At 42.9% G+C, this 23391-nt stretch overlaps 1 protein-coding gene across 2 annotated transcripts in view; it reads left to right on the top strand.

Moving 5' to 3' along the window:
- The window catches only part of BANK1 (B cell scaffold protein with ankyrin repeats 1), a 1011739-nt gene that overhangs the window by 766081 nt on the left and 222267 nt on the right, over positions 1-23391 (top strand). For both annotated transcript variants that reach the window (XM_073589285.1, XM_073589294.1), the window contains one exon: positions 15631-15870. In XM_073589285.1, the coding sequence (XP_073445386.1) occupies positions 15631-15870 (240 nt within the window). The remainder of the gene's footprint in view (positions 1-15630; positions 15871-23391) is intronic.

Raw genomic sequence — 23391 nt, 5'->3', positions numbered from 1 at the left:
ACATATTACTCTGTTTTAAGGGCATGAACATTCAAAGTTGGAAAATTGCAAAATTTTTACAATTTTTGCCAAATTTCCATTTTTTTCACAAATAAACGCAAGTCATACCAAATAAATTTTACCACTATCATGAAGTACAATATGTCAGAATCACCAGGATCCATGGAAGCGTTCCAGAGTTATTACCTCATAAAGGGACAGAGGTCAGAATTGTAAAAATTGGCCTGGTCATTAGCATGCAAACCACCCTTGGGGGCAAAGGGGTCAAGGGTAATAGAAAATCTAGTCATGTTGAGCAAGACTCCAATTTTTTCTATTTATTTTTATTTTTCAAAAGAAATTATAGTGCATACAAATGAAAAATGTACATGGTCGACATGTCCCAGTCTACGCGTTTCGACTGCACTATACAGTCTTACTCATGTTGAGCCAGACTCCAATTTTTTCTCTTATCCTTTATGTGAGGCCAGGGCGAGGCCGGTGTATGTGCCCCAGGTGGATGAGCATAGAGCAACTAGGTGAGCTGGAATTAATATCTTTATTTTAATGTCGCTGGTGATTTGTTTCTCTGTAGATAATTTTACTAGCTTGATTTCGGTTTTGCATTTCTTATCTAGATCTTTATCCTCCTGAAATGCTATTTCTGGAATTCTTTGCCTTTATGTTTGGTATCCCCAGTTACCATGACATGGTCACCGTCTACTCGATTAAGATCTTCCCATAATTTGTTGAAATCAGCTTTCCTAAAGTTTCAGGTTTTTGCATTCCCCTTTTGAATGTTTGATTGAAAATTACATTGAAATTTACCATATTATGGTCACTGCTTCCCATATGCTCCCTGACCTGTAGATCTGAAATTGTAGCTGGTCTATCTGAAAGAACCAGATACAGCAGATTACCTCCCCTGGTTGGTTCATCTACCAGCTGAGAGAGGTAATTGTCCATAACTGTGGCTAAGAACTTTCAGCTTTTAGCGTGACCAGAAGATTCTATGTCGCAGGTTTTAAGTTGGATTTTACAAAAATTCACACCCATCCACTTTTTTGTCATTCCTGTTCTTTCTAGATGTAGTGTAAACCTTTACATTTGTTACCCAGTCAAGGTTTTCATCCAACCAGGTTTCCGTAACGCCCACCACATCGAATTCTGTGATCAACATAGGAGTCTCCAGTTTATTCATTTTGTTATTGCGACTTCTTGCATTTGTCAGCAGACATTTTATACTGTTAGGCTGGGCCGGACTGGCCATCTGGCAATTCTGGCAAATGCCAGAAGGGCCTGTCTGGTTGTGGGCTGCCTTGTCTGCTACGTTGCTAACAGAATCGGTGTTCTCAAGACACCCACACTGTTAAGAGTTGTCATGGAGCACAAAGTCGCTGACTCAATCGCTTACCCCACCAGGCCACAGGTATCATTAGAAATATTAAACTTGCTTTCTTCCATCCAAGGTAATATTAGTAAGATATCCCATCTGGTACCTGGGACAGGGACAGCATGGGCCTGTGTGATTTCAAATGCCAGGGCTGAATTTCAGCCCCAGTCCGTACCTGCTGTTAGAACATTTGTTACTCCTACTAAGTTCCCTACTTTCTTTGCATATCCCAGCCACCAAAATCCTCATTGACCCTAACTTTCTCCCTTTCTTTGTCTACTCTATCTAACCCATTACTACAACTACCTTGCCTCCCCCAGATCCTAGTTTAAGAGCTCCTCCATATATCTGACCATTTTTCCCCCAACAATTAAAATATCCCTCTGTAGCACTATAGCATGCATACATGAAACATATGAAATTTGAATTGCATTATTGCACTGGAAAATATGAAAAACTGAGAATACTTAGCGCATAAATTGGCCAATTCATGCGTACCTGGTAGCCACGATAAAGCGATTCTTGTTGCTGGGAACCTATCTAATGTTAATCCTCAATTAGAATGGTCTACATTTATATGGGAAGGCAGGATCCTGCTATAATTAAAAATGCCTGAGGCTGAGGGGTGGAGTGCTCAGTCAGAAAGCCTATGTTTGCAAATATCAAAAGACTGATCATCACTTCCAAACAGAAATCAGGTGTGAACAGGTGCTTACTAAGAGTAGCCATCTCCATATATAACCAACAAATAAATAGCACTCTGTAGCGCTATACCATGCAAACATGAAATATATATGTGCTTTATTCTGCAAGCAGAGCTGCACCCTCCCCACTGAGGTGTAGCCTATCCCTACCGTAGAGCCTGTAGCCGACAGAGAAGTCAGCCCAGTTCATAAACCCAAACCCTTCCATCCTGCACCAATTTCTAAAACATTTATCTTCCTAAGCTCCCACTGTCTTTCTAGTGACACTCGTGGCTCCGGCAGTATTTCTGACAACACCACCTTGGAGGCCCTGACCTTTAACTTCTTTCCTAGTTCCCTGTAATCATTTTTAAGGATCTTCCACCTCCCTCTAACTTTGTTATTGGTACAGATGTGTACCATGACTGCTGTTTTTTTCCAGCCCCACACAGCCATCTGTCTATCCAATTCGCAATATGTCGAACCCGAGCATCTGGCAGACAACACACTGTTCAGCATTCATGGTCTCGGCAGCAGATGACCCTGTCTGTCCTCCTACTTATAGAGTTAGGTACCACCACCAACATCTGTCTAGCCTTTGCTACATTCCTATCTCCCTTCTTCCTACAACAGTTGTTTTCATGGTTGCTAGGAGCAACGTATTGCTGTAGTGTTCCCAATCCCGGTCTTTGATTCCAAATATCAGCCAAACATGCATATTTACTAGGTTGTGCCAGATCAGGACTGAGCTCCCTGGCACTTTTCCACCTACCCGTTCTGTCTCCCAGCTACGTACTTCTGAGTCCTGATCTTTTCCGCCTCCCCCCTCCTCCATATCACTGGCCCAAGCCAGCACAAGCTCAGTGAGCTCTAAACAGCGCTCCAGGTTTGCAGTGCTCCTGAGTGTTGTTATTTCTCTTTATAGGTATATTTTTAAGTATAATTGTTCTTTTAGTCTACAAACTTCTGACAATATGTCTTTGAATTTCCAAGCAATACATTTTGTTTTTGTTAATTTTCTGAAAAGGAGAAATGGTTAAAGTAAAAAAAAACAGTGCTTTCAGACCTCAAATAATGCAAAGAACACAAGTTCATAATCATTTAGAAACAGCAATACTAATGCGTTAACTCAGAAAGAGTTCAGAAATCAATATTTTGTGGAATAACCATGATTTTTAAAAACAGCTTTCATGTGTCAACTTGGCATGCTTTCCACCAGTCTTTCCAACTGATTCTGGCGCAAAAATGTAAGCAGTTCTTCTTTGTTTGATGGTTTGTGACTATCCATCATCCTCTTGATTACATTCCAGAGGTTTTCAATGGGGTTCAGGTCTGGAGAATGGGCTGCCCATGTGGTTGATGTGGTGGTCTCATAATTTTTGCCAGAGCTGTATACTGTAAGCAGAAAAAAAGAACAGATCAATGGAAAGCTGATAAGGAAAACACCAAACTATGCTCTTGTGATAAACTATCATATTGCGTTTAATTATGCACTTACCTGCTGCCTGTGCTCCACTCAACAGTCTTGCTTAGACTCACTGGAATTTGTAGTTCTGTAATAACGTGCAGGTGAGGTATATGTCACTACGGAACAGGCAGACCAACAGTAAAAGGGGAGGTTTATTTACATGGGATAATACTGGTACAATGTACAGTATAACAGAGAAAATAATGTGAACGGGTTATATCAACAGCAGGGGAAGTATACAGAGTACAAACAGTAGTAAAGTTGTTCTCTTATGAGGCAAAACTTATCAGTTCTCGGGGATCTTGATTGGAGGGATCATTCTTGTCCCACGTTGGCACCGAGGCACCAGCGGTGCTTGATGCCATCCGTCTCTGGGGTCCTTGATATAGTCTAGCTGTAGTATGAGGGGTTTTCGTGGGAGCCCAAGGGGTATAAGGATGACGCTATGCCCCTGTGCTCAAGGTCCTTGCCTCTGCTACTGAATCGGTATTCTCCCCCCCGGGGTCAGGGGCTCTGTCTCACACAGTCTCTCTTTGCAGGTCAGTGTCTCGTTACTGAATGCCTCTTGGTCACAGGAGAGCATCTCAGCATATATTCCGATCTCTCTGCAAGGGAGCATCTTGTCGAGGTACGCGGTCTGTCTCTGGGGCAAGGTCTCTTCAAGGAGGGGAGTCAACAGCCTTCCTGCCAGTGCGGTAACAGGCTTCATGTTCTCACTGCCCACCACCTGTGTCCGCAGTCTCTTAGTCTCCTCCCCCCTCCTGCATCAGCGTCCTCTCACTTCTCCTCCCTGCGCTGCTCTGCAGAAAGTCCGCGGAGAACTCCCGCTCCCAGTCCTGACCTATTCCTGTTCCTGGTATGCATCCGTTCCCCTAAAGCATCCCCCGGGGAACCTAACGCCCTGCTCGATGGTTCCGGACACGGAGCTAAGAAGGCAACTCTCCCTCGGCTCCTTCGGTGCTTCACCCCCTTATAGTTCTCCAGACAACACAGCAGAGGTGACTCTGTTAGATTCTTCTAGAGCAAACACTTAACACACAGACACTTGGTTACATGGACCAATCACAGGCTACCCCATTTTTTTTTCTCGTTAGAAAAGCTTAAACCCACTCACAGACAAAACACAGATAATTCCCAACAATTACAACAGTTACGCAGTTATCACAAACTATGATATTGCGTTTAACTATACACTTATCTGTGGCCTCTGCACTTTAATGCCACCTCTGCTCCGCTTAACAGCCTCGCTTAGACTAGCTGGAATCTCTAGTCCTCGAGACAGCACAACACAGATGAATTAATGCAACAGTATTATTGACAGCACTGAGCTTATAATTAAAAATATTGATAATAGATGTTTAAGTGCCACTTTGCTGTTTGCAACCTGATTTTAAATTTTATCCCAAAGGAACAGTGACTTTTCGCCAATGAATGTGATACATGAATCTTTAGTGGCCATTGTTTAAATGTGATGTTATTTTAAAACCAGGAAGATTTATTGGTTCCCACTGTCAATTTATCTGATTTGACTTTTCTGACAAAATCTTAAAACTTAATTAACCAGCTTGGAAATCCAATTTGTTTGAATGTTGTTTGTAGACAAGATAATATGGGATCAATATGGTTCATCGCAGCCTTGATGTTACAACTCATTTCAGGATTTTCTTTGACATTCTGATGGCAATCGTTCCTTCTAATTTCACACCCACACTATTATTTTCCATGATTTTCCTACAACTCAACCATATGGATGATTTATTAGCAAAGCAATATCAGTAACGTCTCTCTAATATTGGGTTTAAGAGCATCTTGAAAATGACCTATAGCAGTATTTATGATTAGGCCAGAAAAACAAGTAAATATTCCAATGTTAATGGTGGGAAGAAGACCACCTCATCGGAAAATCAACCGGTATACATCCAAAAACCGAGGGTGGTAAATATAGACAAAGTAAATTGGCCATAAAATACAAAACAAAACACTCACTAAAAGAAAAAAACAGCCAAACCAATACTTAAAACTACAAAACTAAAAAAGTATAACAATATATACAGTAATGTATTAGATCAAATAAATAATGTTAAAAAATGGATCACACAGTGCAAGATAGGCGTCATAACCAGCAGGAGAGGACAACACTCAGGATATACTGTATATACTCATATCACATATATAGGAATATATATATATATATATATATAGGTCACCCTCCCAGGGCTGTGGGGTACTCGGTACCGGGCCGGTATCAGCGGGATGTGTCACAGCAGTGGTGACCCAGACCGTGGCCCTGGGTGCCCAAGTAATAGGAAGATGCGAATAGTGGAATGTAGTTAATGGAATAGTTCGTGACGCCACCTGTGGTGTTCGGCAAGGGAGGTGTTAAGCCGAAGCTGCAGACAGATCCTCCGGGACAGATGGTGTGGTGCAGCAATGGTGTTATAGCCCTGCACAAGCAGGGCTGTTGTCCCAGGGCAGTGTAGATGTGGAGACACTTAGATGGTGTAGTGTTTGGCGCAGGGGATGTAGCAGTGCCAGGCGGATGGACGCAGGAAGGAATGGAGTACACCAGGTTATGTAGTTCCAAAGCTTTACTCACAGTCTGTAGTGCCTGCTTCTGTGCCGTGTCCTCCGGGTCTGGGACTCAGCCAGCCCCCATGCAAGATGGAATGCTCCCTTCCACGCTCCGCCAACTTATGTGCCTTTTCTGAACGTCTCTTCTATAGCGCCTTTAAGTGTGAAGATCTCCTAGTACTGAGTTACACTGGAGTTCCTCCTGACAGATGTTCCCAAGAACCTCACTTGTACGGCAGACAGCTGTAGCCTGCTTCGGGGACTCTCTACTCCTGAGTCCCGGCTCTCTATCCGTGTTGCTGTTGTGCCCTCAAGTCTTAGATGGGAGTAGTGCATTTACAGCCTACTACTCCACCGGTGACTGCTGCAGAACCATTAGTGTCCATACAACCTCGGGGACCGGGCCCTGGCCTTGCGCTTAGAACTTCTAGGCAGGGTTCTTCCTCTAACCCACGTCCTCTGTGTTCCCTTTTACTCCTACGTTCCGTACTTGTCTTTCTCTCCTATGGAAGCTCAGGCTTCAGTTCAATGTCTTTCTCCTTCTTTCCTTTCCCGTGCCAGCTGACTCAGATCACTGAGGCAGCTGCAGCACTCCTTCCTCCATCCCTCTTCCAGGGATCCCCACTCCTCTCCGAGTGGCTTCCTCTCTCCTACTCCCCTTCTGACTGCCCGACTGACTGACCTGTAATCCTAAACCATCCCGCTCCATTATGTGTTCTCAACTCCACCCACCTCCCAGCACATCTAGTGTTCCAAGCAGGGAACCACCAAAGGTGCTCTGCTTCTCTCTAAGCAAGGAGCTGCAATGTGGCTTTGCTGAACTACTCTATTGTGTGGGGTGCGAGTGTTGGAGCGTGGTCAGGAGCCTCCAACTTACCTGGATGGTGGGGCACCACACCTTAGGAGAAGGTGCAGTACCTCTGTGGCGACTGAGCCTCAGGGGCGCCACATTCCCCCCGTTAAACACAGCACGTCCGTGGGCTGCAAGGTAAACATAGTTGACAACACAGGAACATGCAAATTTTTGCAATGCTGAATAAACATTTCTTATACTAAACATCCCAATGTGAGAGGCACTCATTCTTGAACGTTACCAACAATTCTTAATTAACTGTCTAAAATCTCAAGTCAAAGTGTAATTTTCCATACAATACTTAAACTCTGAGCGACATCCATGGTGCCTGGTTATCTCTTTATCAAAACATTCTTAATTCTATGTAAAAGCCATTTCCTACATTAGTTACCAATACTCTCATAAGACACATCATTATCAAATACTTCACATTGAAACTTTCAACAATTCTTGTAAGTGCTGGACACCGCTCCCAGCTGGGATATCTTGCAGTGTCCTTTGATTGGAGTCATGCTCCAAATGAGGTAGACGTTATCTTCGCAAAGTGTCCTATGTAAAACCAAGAGAGAGCACCTAAAGAGGTGCAAACTATTTACAAACACAGTTCTGGACCATTCAGCGTTCATGATCTCCTTAGTTCAATGGGAAGGCTGCCAATAAAACAGGGCAACACTGGAAAAACAAAACTAAAACATAATGGAAAAACAAAGCACAACAGTGAAAATACCCTCCTGGGTAACGAGAGTTATGCTGTAGGTTACTAGTGCTGGTCCCCTCCTGGGGTTCTGGAAGCTGGCAACTGGGAACTGCTACCAGATGTAATAAACGCATTAGCAGTCCTTAGGTACTCCTCCTCCAGTGGGGTGAAGCTTGCGGCTTTCTTTGCTTTTGGTACACCTTGGTACATGGGGGAGTAGGTGGTTTCTACCTGCAAGTCTGGATGAGATCCTCCGGGGCTTGCCTGATGTTCATCGCGTACCAGCCTCTCAGTCCTTCGTGTCTGGTAAATGTTATGTGATCTCCCGGGCTCAGGTTCCTGGCAGGGCGCCCTTTTCTCAAGTGAGGTTCCACGTCTCTCCGGTTGAAAAACAGATCGGAGATTCGGCTAGGGTCATGGATAAAGCCGAACCCCCTCTCGTGATTCACGTTCAGGACGTGGCCCCAACCTGCTGCATCTCTAGGACCATAATGACCGGCACGGACCCGCTCCTTCCGGTCCAAATCTGGGCCTAATACCGCTTGCTGGGGCTGCTCCCTCTCCCGGAGTTCAGCTGCCAGCTAGTAGCTTGACAACTAGCCCAGTTCTCCTCATCCTCCCGTTACTCCCGGGACCAATCTAGGCTGGTTTGGTATCATGACGCCACCTCCAGGGGTTCCGGTGTTCCCCCCGGGGACTGGTATCCTGGTCCCAGACCAGATCTAGCACCACCTAGCCAGCCGCTGCGACCGTGGTACACCCCAGGGCCTTCCCAGGTGTCGGGGCATCGGACGTACCTGGAGACATGAGTCAGGATATCGCCCTCTAATTAATGGTAAAAAAAATCCACAAATGATATAAAAGCAGCATTAGATGATAAGCATTAGTATGAATTTGATTTTTTTGAATGCTGGTGATATCTTGGAGATATTATTTTATACATACAAAATATTACCTGGCACTGCGGTGCTTTGTCATCAGGGTGTCCTCTGTCTCACCTCCCAGATCTCTATGTACTATATTCCCAGTCTTGTCCTCTCCTGCTGGTTATGTCGGCTTTCTTGTACTGTGTGGTCCATTTTTTTACCTTATTTTTCTTCTCTAATGAAGTATATATTTTACACTGTCTTATGCTTGTATTTTTTAGAGTTTGACTGTTTTTTTTTCTTAGAAAAACAAGTCATACCAACATTTTGTATGATTTATCTAAATTAAAGAAAACGTTGTTTCTTTCCCAAAGATTTGGGTATGAGGAGACTATTATTTACATTTTAAATAACATAGCCAAGCAGTTTTGTAGGCATGAAACATCTAAAATTTGTTTGTAGTTTGTCATCATGGAGGCAAATAGGTCTGCGTAAAAACTGTAGAAGGAAACCAGTAGGATATTTAAAATGTAAATGAAACTTTGCAAATAACTTTAATAAGATTTGCCTTCCAGACCAGTGCTTTTCCTCAGTCTATTTACCAGCATTTAGCTACATCGATATCAGAATGTATTAATTTGGAGTACAGATGATGACAGTGAACAGGTTAGTTAGTGAGATACAAGTGCAGTGGTATGCTTATCCTGTCACTATCATCATTGGTACTCATGATTATAGTTCTATTTATCTACAATGATTTTAAGTAAATCTTAAGCTGGAGTCACACATAGCGACTCACCAGCGATCCCGACAACGATATCAACGTGTCAGGATCGCTGGTGAGTCGCTACATGATCGCTGGTGAGCTGTCAGACAGACAGCTTCACCAGCGATCAGCACAGCGACGCCGAACGCGTTGCATCGCTGTGTTCGTTAGTTACCAGCGTGCTGATGCAGGGAGCTGGTAACTAACATACACATCGGGTATCTAAGGGACGCACTTCCCTTGGATACCTGATGTGTACGTTAGTTACCAGCAGATCGCTGGTCTCCCGCCTGTCACACGCAACGATGCGTGCTGGCCAGCGGGAGACCAGCGACATAAGAAATGTCCTACGGTTTCCTACAGCAATCAGCGATACCGGCAGGAGGGCCAGTCGCTGATCGCTGTCACACACAGCGATCTCGCTGGTGAGATCGCTATTGTGTCACAAAACTTGTGACTCAGCAGCGAACTCGCTAGCGAGATCGCTATGTGTGACGGGGCCCAAACAAATAATGTTAGTATCTAGGCAGCTTAACATTCAAACAAAGGTAACAATAAACTTGGAAAAGCAAAGAAAGTCTTTCTCTATATACAGTTGTGGCCAAAAGTATTGACACCCCTGCAATTCTGTCAGATAATACTCAGTTTCTTCCTGAAAATGATTGCAAACACAAATTCTTTGGTATTATTATCTTCATTTAATTTGTCTTAAATGAAAAAAACACAAAAGGGAATGAAGCAAAAAGCAGAACATTGATCATTTCACACAAAACTCCAAAAATGGGCCAGACAAAAATATTGGCACCCTCAGCCTAATACTTGGTTGCACAACCTTTAGCCAAAATAACTGCGACCAACCGCTTCCAGTAACCATCAATGAGTTTCTTACAATGCTCTGCTGGAATTTTAGACCATTCTTCTTTGGCAAACTGCTCAAGGTCCCTGATATTTGAAGGGTGCCTTCTCCAAACTGCCATTTTTAGATCTCTCCACAGGTGTTCTATGGGATTCAGGTCTGGACTCATTGCTGGCCACCTTAGAAGTCTCCAGTGCTTTCTCTCAAACCATTTTCTAGTGCTTTTTGAAGTGTGTTTTGGGTCATTGTCCTGCTGGAAGACCCATGACCTCTGAGGGAGACCCAGCTTTCTCACACTGGGCCCTACATTATGCTGCAAAATTTGTTGGTTGTCTTCAGACTTCATAATGTCATGCACACGGTCAAGCAGTCCAGTGCCAGAGGCAGCAAAGCAACCCCAAAACATCAGGAACCTCCGCCATGTTTGACTGTAGGGACCGTGTTCTTTTCTTTGAATGCCTCTTTTTTTCTCCTGTAAACTCTATGTTGATGCCTTTGCCCAAAAAGCTCTACTTTTGTCTCATCTGACCAGAGAACATTCTTCCAAAACGTTTTAGGCTTTTTCAGGTAAGTTTTGGCAAACTCCAGCCTGCCTTTTTTATGTCTCGGGGTAAGAAGTGGGGTCTTCCTGTGTCTCCTACCATACAGTGCCTTTTCATTCAGACGCCGACGGATACTACGGGTTGACACTGTTGTACCCTCGGACTGCAGGGCAGCTTGAACTTGTTTGGATGTTAGTCGAGGTTCTTTATCCAACATCCGCACAATCTTGCATTGAAATCTCTTGTCAATCTTTCTTTTCCGACCACATCTTGGGAGGTTAGCCACAGTGCTATGGGCTTTAAACTTCTTGATGACACTACGCACGGTAGACACAAGAACATTCTGGTCTTTGGAGATGGACTTGTAGCCTTGAGATTGCTCATGCTTCCTCACAATTTGGTTTCTCAAGTCCTCAGACAGTTCTTTGGTCTTCTTTCTTTTCTCCATGCTCGATGTGGTACACACAAGAACACAGGACAGAGGTTGAGTCAACTTTAATCCATGTCAACTGGCTGCAAGTGTGATTTAGTTATTGCCAACACCTGTTAGGTGCCACAGGTAAGTTACAGGTGCTGTTAATTACACAAATTAGAGAAGCATCACATGATTTTTCGAACAGTGCCAATACTTTTGTCCACCCTCTTTTTTATGTTTGGTGTGGAATTATATCCAATTTGGCTTTAGGACAATTCTTTTTGTGTTTTTTCATTTAAGACAAATTAAATGAAGATAATAATACCAAAGAATTTGTGTTTGCAATCATTTTCAGGAAGAAACTAAGTATTATCTGACAGAATTGCAAGGGTGTCAATTCTTTTGGCCACAACTGTAACGTCAGTGTTCTGTTCATAACGGTGGCGCACCTAGTCGTGAAAGCCCCAACGTAAGTTCTCTGTCTGCAAATCGGGACCTAACGGGGGTCATCGTTTTATCAGCTAGGCCGCAAATCTCTCTCTGACGTATTCTATCAAAGCCCATTGAGACTCCCAAGCACCAACCAACAGGCAATCATGTTTATACAGCTTGGCATTAAAAAATATACATAACAATGTTGATGGTCAAAATACTCAGTTGCCTAATAATTTTGTATGCAAGTGTATACAGTACCTTGCAAATGTTTTAGGCAGGTGTGGGAAAAAAGTGCTGCAGGGTATGAGTGTTTGTAAAAAATAATGTTAATGGTTTATTTTATTATTTTATTTGAAATATCTCCAGTTATTGTAACAGCTATCGGCACAGATCACTCCTTTTAAATACAATCCTACAATTCTCATCATAGTGAAAACCTGTTTCTACAGGCTAGATGCATAGATACAAATGGGAGGCAGGCAGGACATTGGTAGGGTGACGTCATCTGGGGTCAGCTGTGGACTGACCTTGCCAGGTCGAGAGCATTTGGGGATAACAGGGCCAGTATAGTCTGACAGGGCCTTATTCACACCTCTAGCCCTGTCCTGTGGTACAGATGAGTCTTTGCAATAGGGACTGATGAGCGAGGACTTCCCTCCCTGGAGACGACACACTGGTCACATTGTTCCATTACATTCTTTTTCAGTTTTGGTCACTTGTGAGATATAATGCAGAATTAATTTTCAACCAATAAGGCATTTTTTTTATTAATTGACCCCTGTCAGGAGCATTTGCCCTGTAAATGGTTTGCTATATTAGGTGACATTTTCTGTTATTCCTCTGGCAATCACTGTGGTTAGTACTTTTCTGTATGCATGTCCAGCTTGTCTGGATTTGTATTTTTATTATGTATTCTTCATAGAAATATTGTGGTTTTCTGCATCTGCTTTTCAAATTTACTAATTACAGTAAGTTAGATTTTAATGTTGAACCTTTATATATGTACTCACTTTTTGCGGACATGTTGGATTTATCCAGTGGGATTTACCTGCTGGTTGCTGGATTTTTCCATTCCCGCGCTTTGTTTGTTATATATTGCTGGGAAAAGCTGATTTTTCTTTTCCAGTTTAGTTGTACCAGCCATGTGAAAATACCCATTGTATTATCTGTTCTCATTAGTATTAGTGCTGATGACCCGTGAACTGCTGTGGGTAGTTGTATCCGAGTTACAGCGATGATTCAATCGAGGATATCTTGAGTGTGATGACTTTTTATTTCGGTTTATGACTCATATATGCTCTTTTCTTCTTTGTGTCTATGAGACTGGTGTCAACCTGTAATAGCATTTTCAAGACAATAATCTGCCACTAAATCCAACCTCCGTGTGAACTTCATTTCAAATTTGCTACGGTTTAGTGAATTGATGTTGGTGACATGGGGACATGGAAAAACAGTTTGCAATTATTTTTGAGCGAATTTATTACATCCTTATGAGATTGATCATCCATTTTAGAAGATTTGAAGATGTACAAAAATGACAGTATACGCAGAGGTAAAAATAAAAAAAATTAAAGTTGTTATATTTAGCTCATCTAATTTATGGGATCCTAGTATTGAGACCTCCATTAATCAGACATCACAGATTTATCCTTAAGGCTGTGTTCACACGTTGCGTTTTTTTCGCGTTTTCGCGGCGGTTTTAACGCGCGATTTTGCAGCAAAAACCCAAAAAAACAGCATCCCATGCAATCCTATGGGATTCCGCAATGCTGTGCTAATGCTGTGCTAATGCTGCAGATTTTCCCGCGGCGGAATCGCATCGCGGAAGAATACGTAGCATGCTCAGTAATTTTGCGGAATCGCGGCAATTCCGCCCACATAGGAATGCATTGTTCTGCTTACTTTCTGCGTGTGGCTGTGCCCACCATGTGAAAAGTAAGCAGAACATTTGCGGATGGTACCCAGGGGGTGGAGGAGAGGAGACTGTCCTCCGGGCTGTGGGTACCATATCCCTGTAAAAAAATAGAACTAAAATAAAAAAAATCGGGTTATATTCACCTTCCGGTGTCCCGCGCAGCCTTACTGATGATCCCACCAACTCCCGTTCCCAGTAATGCCTCATGTGCGGCAAGGACCTGTGATGATGTAGGAGGTCTCGCGAGACCGCTACATCATCAAAGGTCTCGCAAGGCATTACTGGGAACGGGAGCATCGCAATGATTGGGAACGCTGCATGGAACGTCGAAAGGTGAGAAAAACACGTTTTTTTTTATTTTTTTATTATTTTTAACATAAGATCTTTTTACTACTGATGCCGCATAGGTGACGAGTGTGACCAACCTGTCAATCAGTTCTCCAAGCAATGGTACAGATTGCTTGGAAAATGCTAGCATTCTGCAAGCTAATTACACTTGTAAAATGCTAGTTTTTCCACGGGAAAATCGCGGGAATTTAAAATGCGGTTTTCCCACGGAATGGAATTCCGGAATTCCCGCTGTTACTTCCGCGGGAGTTCTGCAACTTGTGCACATAGCCTAAATGTAAGACCTTTAGTGTAATTACAGCCAATGTGTACCCTATTTTTACAAACTATCATCAAATGGATAATCATTTGTTATTTATTCCATAATTGTATTATTTTTCCTATGTAGTCACAATTCCATAAGTAATAAAAATAGACAATTTAGATCTAAATATAATTGTAGGAAGATTTACAATCATATGCATAAGGGCTGTTTAGCTATGGGGACATTCTTTTTTTCTAAAATGCTATATCTAGGCGTAAAAAAACATTTTTTGCATTTACAGGTCATCATGCACCATTTGGCTATTACGGGTTATTTGTTTCTCTACACATTAATCTTTGATGTGGTCTGTGGTTATAAATAAACTGAAAGGAGCTCAGAAAAAAATAGATAAAATAGCTACAACTCCCCGCTAGACCATCAGAACGAGCACACTGGTGGATTCTCAGATAACTCATTCAGCCACCAATAGACAACCCAGAGGCAATAGAAGGCAAAATGTATAAAATATTTCATGAAACCTAAATGCAAAAATTATTTAGCCCAAAATACACGGATATAAAAAAAATATTGTCCATAAAGGTCGACAACAAGTAGAAATTAATCCAAAAAAACAATCAATTAAATGTTCTTCTCTGATGTTTTCTTTTTTAAAGGGTATCTGTTACACCTGATTCAAGGGAAAAATAATGTAGAGACTCTGATTCTAGAAATGTTTCACTTACTCGTCTGCCTTGTGTAGTTTTCATAAATTCAGTGATGTATCTGCAGAAGATTATCACTACAGGACTAATAAACCTGTCAAGCCTATACATGAGTTCTGTATAACCCGTCCACACCACTGATTGGCAACTCTCTGTGTACTCTGTACATAGGCATACAGCCATCAATCAATGGTGTGGGCGGGGTTATATAGAGCTCAGCATTCAGAGGGCTGCTAGATCTCCTGGAGATAAAACCGTGATTTAACAAAATCACACCAAGCAGCCCAATAAGTGATATAATACTAGAATCAGGGTCTTCATCATGCTGCACTTAAATGGGGTAGCAAGAACCAGGTGACATATATCCTTTAATTATGCTTGCGGCTGGTATTACCATGTGACAGACATTGTGAGAGGCCAAACTGCTTTAATTCAATTACCATTGTCTAATGAATGGATGGGCATGCTCAAGAATAACACATAAGTTAAATGAGGATGTCTACAAGATACAGGCTACATAACTGGGAGCAGAAGGGGACCAATAAAATAAGTAATCTATAAAGCCAATATCGAGTCATGGAACAAGTAACAGTTTTACAAAGTTTTCACCAAATTTCATTCCTCATCAGTTTGAAAAAGTTGCCTAGTAGAATTTTGCAGTGATATTGATAGTGCTGAAGGTAAAGATAGGAAATCACGAGGAGTTGTATGTACTTGTATATGAGTGTATACAAGTACTGTATCATGCTCAGCGTTAGAATACTGAGGCTTTTTACACGATTTAGCTCAGGTGACTTCAGGAAACGTGGTGTTAGGAGAATGCAATGCTTATGTCATTTACTATAACATGTTAAGAATTAATTCATCATATTTTTAGATGAGATATACAAGACAGATAAAGAAGAATGGGTTAAGAGCGAACACAACTCTGAAGACATATGTGACTGGCAGAATACAGAATGTGATCAGAATTCTGAATGCTCTCGTGAAACTATGTGTGTTCCTGAGTCCGTTTATTCCATTACTCAAGATCTCCATAGCAGAGAAGACTATGAGTGTTTGACTGAAAGCCTGCCTCCAGGACCCAATGTGTCAGTGCCGCTAGACTTCTTCCAAGGTAATGTGTGCTGACTCACACAGTGCGAAGATTGCATTGTTGCCTATCTTGTTTGGTTTATTAGGATTAACAAGCAGCCCTGGCACACAAACTCTGCCAGCCACCATACAATATTCTCACCCATCAAGAAAAAAATAGTGGTAGCCAATGCAAAGAGCAACAAATTTAGCGTTACCATTAGTGTTGAGCGATACCATCCGATATTGAGAAATATCAGATCGGATTGGATCGGACCAATACCCAAAAAGTATCGGGTATCGCCAATTCCGATACCGGAAACCCCATTCAAGTTAATGGGACAGAAATATCGGAATTAAAAAAAACCCCTTTCTTTACTTGTACATCCAGTTCGGGAGGAAGGAAGAGTGTGGGCGGTGCATGGGCGGACACTGTGCGTGTCTGTGTGTGCGGGCGGGGTCTGTACGGGTCTCTCGGGGGTCTGTGCAGGCCTGCCGGGGGTCTGTGCGGGCCTGCCAGGGGTCTGTGCGGGCTGCCAGGGGTCTGTGTGGGCTGTCAGGGGTCTGTGCGGACCTGCCGGGGTCTGTACGGGCCTGCCGGGGGTCTGTGTGGGCTGCCAGGGGTCTGTGCGGGCCTGCCGGCGGTCTGTATGGGCTTGCCGGGGGTCTGTGCGGGCCTGCCGGGGGTCTGTGTGGGCTGCCGGGGGTCTGTGCGGGCCTGCCGGGGGTTGTGTGTGTGCAGGCATCGTCCGATGGGACTACAAGTCCCATCGGGCGATGCCTGCTACAATGACAGTGATTGACACATTAGCCAATGATCGGACAGTAGTAGTCCCATCATCCGGCTAATGTGTTGAATTTAAAAAGAAAAAAAACATACATACTACATACATACTACATATATACTACATTCATACAACATATATACATACTACATACATACTTCATATATACTACATTCATACAACATACATACATACTACATACATACTTCAAATATACTTCATTCATACAACATACATACATACTACATACAGTACATACTTCATATATACTACATTCATACAACATACATACTACATACATACTTCATATATACTACATTCATACAACATACATACATACTACATACATGTTGTATGAATGTAGTATACATGTAGTATGTATGTTTGTATGTTGTATGAATGTAGTATATATGTAGTATGTATGTTGTATGAATGTAGTATATATGTAGTATGAATGTATGTTGTATGAATGTAGTATATATGTAGTATGTATGTATGTATGTATGTTGTATGAATGTAGTATATATGCAGTATGTATGTTGTATGAATGTAGTATATATGTAGCATGTAGTATGTACACTCACTGGCCACTTTATTAGGTACACCATGCTAGTAACGGGTTGGACCCCCTTTTGCCTTCAGAACTGCCTCAATTCTTCGTGGCAGAGATTCAACAAGGTGCTGGAAGCATTCCTCAGAGATTTTGGACCATATTGACATGATGGCATCACACAGTTGGCGCAGATTTGTCGGCTGCACATCCCTGATGCGAATCTCCCGTTCCACCACATCCCAAAGATGCTCTATTGGATTGAGATCTGGTGACTGAGGAGGCCATTTGAGTACAGTGAACTCATTGTCATGTTCAAGAAACCAATCTGAGATGATTCGAGCTTTATGACATGGCGCATTATCCTGCTGAAAGTAGCCATCAGATGTTGGGTACATTGTGGTCATAAAGGGATGGACATGGTCAGCAACAATACTCAGGTAGGCTGTGGCGTTGCAACGATGCTCAATTGGTACCAAGGGGCCCAAAGAGTGCCAAGAAAAAATTCCCCACACCATGACACCACCACCACCAGCCTGAACCGTTGATACAAGGCAGGATGGATCCATGCTTTCATGTTGTTTACGCCAAATTCTGACCCTACCATCCGAATGTCGCAGCAGAAATCGAGACTCATCAGACCAGGCAACGTTTTTCCAATCTTCTACTGTCCAATTTCGATGAGCTTGTGCAAATTGTAACCTCAGTTTCCTGTTCTTAGCTGAGAGGAGTGGTACCCAGTGTGGTCTTCTGCTGCTGTAGCCCATCTGCCTCAAAGTTCGACGCACTGTGCGTTCAGAGATGCTCTTCTGCCTACCTTGGTTGTAACGGGTGGCAATTTGAGTCACTGTTGCCTTTCTATCAGCTCGAACCAGTCTGCCCATTCTCCTCTGACCTCTGGCATCAACAAGGCATTTCCGGCCACAGAACTGCCGCTCACTGGATTTTTTTTCTTTTTCGGACCATTCTCTGTAAACCCTAGAGATGGTTGTGCGTGAAAATCCCAGTAGATCAGCAGTTTCTGAAATACTCAGACCAGCCCTTCTGGCACCAACAATCATGCCACGTTCAAAGGCACTCAAATCACCTTTCTTCCCCATACTGATGCTCGGTTTGAACTGCAGGAGATTGTCTTGACCATGTCTATATGCCTAAATGCACTGAGTTGCCGCCATGTGATTGGCTGATTAGAAATTAAGTCTTAACACACAGTTGGACAGGTGTACCTAATAAAGTGGCCAGTGAGTGTATGTATGTATGTTGTATGAATGTAATATATATGTAGTATGTATGTATGTATGTATGTTGTATCAATGTTGTATATATGTAGTATGTATGTTTTTTTTTTACATTCAACACATTAGCCGGATGATGGGACTACTACTGTCCCATCATTGGCTAATGTGTCAATCACTGTCATTGTAGCAGGCATAGCCCGATGGGACTTGTAGTCCCATCGGACAATGCCTGCACACACACACAACCCCCGGCAGGCCCGCACAGACCCTCGGCAGCCCGGACAGACCCCCGGCAGGCCCGTTCAGACCCCCGGCAGCCCGCACAGACCCCCGGCATCCCACACAAACCCCCGGCACGCCTGCACAGACCCCCGGCAGGCCCGCACAGATCCCCGGAAGGCCCGCACAGACCCCCGGCAGGCCCACACAGACCCCCGGCAGCCCGCACCGACCCCCGGCAGGCCCGCACAGACCGCGCATCATGATGCGCACAGACCGCGCATCATGATGACATCATTTCAGCAGCCAATCACAGCCACAACACTGGCTCATTGCATTATGGGAACTTCCGATTCCGGTACTGATATTGTAAAAATATCGGTACTCTGTATCGGAATTCCGATACAGCGATTATTGGCCGATACCCGATATTTGCAGTATCGGAATGCTCAACACTAGTTACCATGTCATGCCCCTACCACTCAATGGGAAACTGACATCAGCAAATAGCATATTAATCCAACTCCCCCCTGAGAAAACTTTTATTTTACCAGTTTGTTATATACACACTAGTAGGATTTGGCACAGTTAGCCGTTTCAAGTTGTCTCTATAGAATAGAATAAAAAATTGACAGATGTGGATGAGAAGCTAGTCATCACATGACCAGAAAATGCAGACAAGATACTTATGGTCACGTGATGACAAGTGACACTAGCTAGCATAGCCGAATGATAACAGCATGTTATATTACATTTTGACCAAGGGAGGAAAACCCCTTTACTGTTATCTAATATATAAAGCTCAAGTGTATGTATGTATGTGTGTATGTGTGTATGTCCAGGATTGGCATCCGCACCGTCGCAGGTACAACCACAAAATTTGGCACAGTCACATGTCTGGACCCCGAGAGTGTCCTAGGCTATGTTGTGAGGTGAAATTTTAACCCCGCGCGTTCCAATTCACCAAACAATTTTACCCCTATCTACATAATGGGGAAAAAGTGTGTGTGTATCAAGCCCCGCCCCTCATTAAGATGTCATAATAGTTGCCATGGCGACGCTGATGTCATCATAGGTTGCAAGCCCCGCCGCTCATTATGATGTCATAATGGTTGACTATGGGATGGAGGATGTGTGATGGGTATATGGTCACTGGACTATGGGATGGAGGATATGTATGATGGGTATATGGGCACGGGACTATGGGATGGAGGATGTGTGATGGGTATATGGTCACTGGACTGTGGGATGGAGGATATGTATGACGGGTATATGGGCACGGGACTATGGGATGGCGGATATGTATGATGGGTATATGGGCATGGGACTATTGGATGGAGGATATGTATGATGGGTATATGGGCATGGGACTATGAGATGAAGGATGTGTGATGGGTATATGGGCACTCGACTATGGGATGGCGAATATGTATGATGGGTATATGGGCATGGGACTATGGGATGGAGGGTGTGTGATGGGTATATGGGCATGGGACTATGGGATGGAGGATGTGTGATGGGTATATGGGCACTCGACTATGGGATGGAGGATATGTATGATGGGTATATGGGCATGGGCCTATGGGATCATGGATATGTATGATGGGTATATGGGCACGGGACTATGGGATGGAGGATAGTTATAATTTGCTATAACTAACCACAGTTAGCTACTATGCCCAGGCAGCACCGGGCTCTTCAGCTAGTAACCATAAAAAGAAAATATTTTCTCATCCCCTCATGAACCCCACCACTTCCAAATGGACACAGGCGGCGGGACAAATCCCTGAAGCTTGAAGTAATCTTTGTAAGTGCTGTTATGTCTTCTGGAAGGGCTGAAAAATAAGTTGCTATGTAAGTCATATTATTCTTGGTCAAATAAGCTCCTGGTGCAAAACTGGCTGCAGTGCTGGTTATCTTAGTATGAGGAAGCTTCATTGTCATATCAGCCCTTTGAGGTCTCAAATAGAAGTCAGTCCGGAACCGCTTCAGAACCAGAGCAGCGAGTCAGTCATCCATCAGCTAAATATTTATCCTTGTCTTTGGGCTGGACAAACAACTCACTAACTCACCCAGACTCTGGGGACCCACTTTTAATGAAAACTGCAACCTGTTTGCAAAAGTCAACTCATCTATAGCTGACTATGGTTGCTTGAATGGCAGAATAGGTAATCAGGGTGCACTAACCCTGTCACAAAGAATCTCCTTATACCGGGCAACATGCATCAGCCCAAATCCTGCCTTCTGTGTGTTCAGTACTGAACAATCCTTGCGTTTTAACTGACTACCAAATATATGAAAGTGGCCATCAAAACAGGTTTAGCAGCTCACTATGCAATTGAGCATGCCCCTTGAGAAAGGTGGGTCCGAAACGTGCGTCGGGGTGGACGCGCTATCCAGGCACTGGAGCACCTCCTGACAATCACCCACCGGTAACCATTATAATATTGGGCTTTGTACCACACTCGTATAGCGGTCATTATGGTAGATCTAAGGGTGGTTAACATGTGGATAGTCAGGAAGGATGTGTGGTCTTCTTTAATGTATCACCCACCAGTACTCAGTATTACCTATTGGACAGTGTCCTTTGCTTACAGCGGCCATTATGGCAAATGTAGTGGTGGATGAAAAGTAGGAATGGTCATCTAAATATGGTCTCTATATATTATGTGCTGCTATAATATATAACCTCAGGGGTTAATTCTGGTGTAATTATTTATATGATATGGCAATATGAATATTTTTTGCCACCTGAGGATTATTTATTTTGATAGTTAGAGATCATTTTTGGGATGGTTATATAATTAGTAGACACACAGTGTGAATTACATTCTACGTGCCGGATGTGTGCGTCATTTTCTTGTGTGTAATCGCACCATACATATGTGTATATCTATTTCCCCTTGTTCCTTCATTTGGTGATATGTAATGGTTTTAACAAATATGTTTTTCTAATAATAAAAATTTTCTATAACATTGGTAAAAGATGCCTTTTGATCATCTTTTTGTTGCTGTCGATACTTTATGACCAGAAAATGCAGATAAGATACTTATGGTTACGTGATGACAAGTGACACTAGCTAGCATAGCCGAATGATAACAGCGTGTTATATTACATTTTGACCAAGGGAGGAAAACCCCTTTACTGTTATAACCATATAAAGAAAATATTATCTTATCCCCTCATGAACCCCACCACTTCCAAATGGACACAGGCGGCGGGACAAATCCCTGAAGCTTGAAGTAATCTTTGTAAGTGCTGCTATGACTTCTGTAAGGGCTGAAAAATAAGTTGCTATGTAAGTCATATTATTCTTGGTCAAATAAGCCCCAGGTGCAAAACTGGCTGCAGTACTGGTTATCTTAGTATGAGGAAGCTATTGTCATATCAGCCCTTTGAGGTCTCAAATAGAAGTCAGTCAGGAACCGCTTCTGGACCAGAGCAGGGAATCAGTCATCCATCAGCTAAATATTTATCCTTGTCTTTGGGCTGGACAAACAACTCACTTACTCACCCAGACTCTGGGGACCCACTTTTAATGAAAACTGCACCCTGTTTGCAAGAGCCAACTCATCTATAGCTGACTATGGCTGCTTGAATGGCAGAATAGGTAATCAGGGTGCACTAACCCTGTCACAAAGAATCTCCTTATACCGGGCAACATGCATAAGCCCAAATCCTGTCTTCTGTGTGTTCAGTACTGAACAATCCATGCATTTTAACTGACTACCAAATAAATGAAAGCGGCAGACAAAGCTGGTTTAGCGGCTCACTAAGCAATTGAGCATGCGGCCCAACAGAGTTCTGCCCTGTTGATCTGATGTCCAGTCTAGGTTGCGGTGGACAAAACAAAGTCACAGTATTTGTTCCATACTACAATGCTTTCTTTGTTCAATTTTTATTACCTCTATGCCCTCAACCTAAAAAATACATACAGTTGTGCTCAAAAGTTTATATACCCCGGCAGAATTTTTGCTTCCTTTTCTTTTTTTCAAAGAATATCAATGGTAATGCCAAAACTTTTTCTCCACTCATGGTTAGTGGTTGAGCGAAGCCATTTATTGTCAAACTACTTTGTTTTCTCTTTTTAAATCATAATGACAACCCAAAACATCCAAATGAGCCTGATCAAAAGTTCACATATCCTGCTGATTTTGGCCTGATAGCAGAAGTTGACACAAATGGGTTTGAATGACTACTAAAGGTAGCATCCTCACCTGTGACCTGTTTGCTTATAATCAGTGTGTGTGCATAAAAGCTGAGTGAGTTTCTGGGATCCAGACAGCCTCTTGCATCTTTCATCCAGCCACTGATGTTTCTGTATTGTGAGTCATGGAGACAGCAGATAAGGGATACAAAAAGATATCCAAAGGAATTGATAATGGCAGTCATCACCGTTCAAACTGTGATTAACAAATGGAAAATCTTGGGCTCTGTAAAAACAAAACCATGGTCAGGTAGACCAACAAAAATTTCATCCCCAACTGCCAGGAAAATTGTTCAGGATGCAAAGAAAAACCCAGAAATAACATCAACTGAAATACTTAACTCTTTGAAAACTAGCAGTGTGTCTGTTTCAAGATACACAATAAGGAGGCACTTGAGGAAAAATGGCTGCATAGTCGAGTCACCAGAAGAAAGCCATTATCATGTTATCAGCATGTTATCAGCACATACTGGAGGTAAATTTGCAATCATCAACCCTTGAACATACTTGGACAATGATCCAAAACACAAGGCAATTTTAACCTGTCATTGGCTACAGCAGAAA

Source organism: Dendrobates tinctorius, unplaced genomic scaffold, assembly GCF_039654945.1.
Source record: "Dendrobates tinctorius isolate UK_male_01 unplaced genomic scaffold, ASM3965494v1 ptg000011l, whole genome shotgun sequence".
NCBI lineage: Eukaryota > Metazoa > Chordata > Amphibia > Anura > Dendrobatidae > Dendrobates > Dendrobates tinctorius.
Note: the sequence above shows the minus strand (reverse complement) of the source record. Positions and strands in the feature narration are given on the sequence as shown.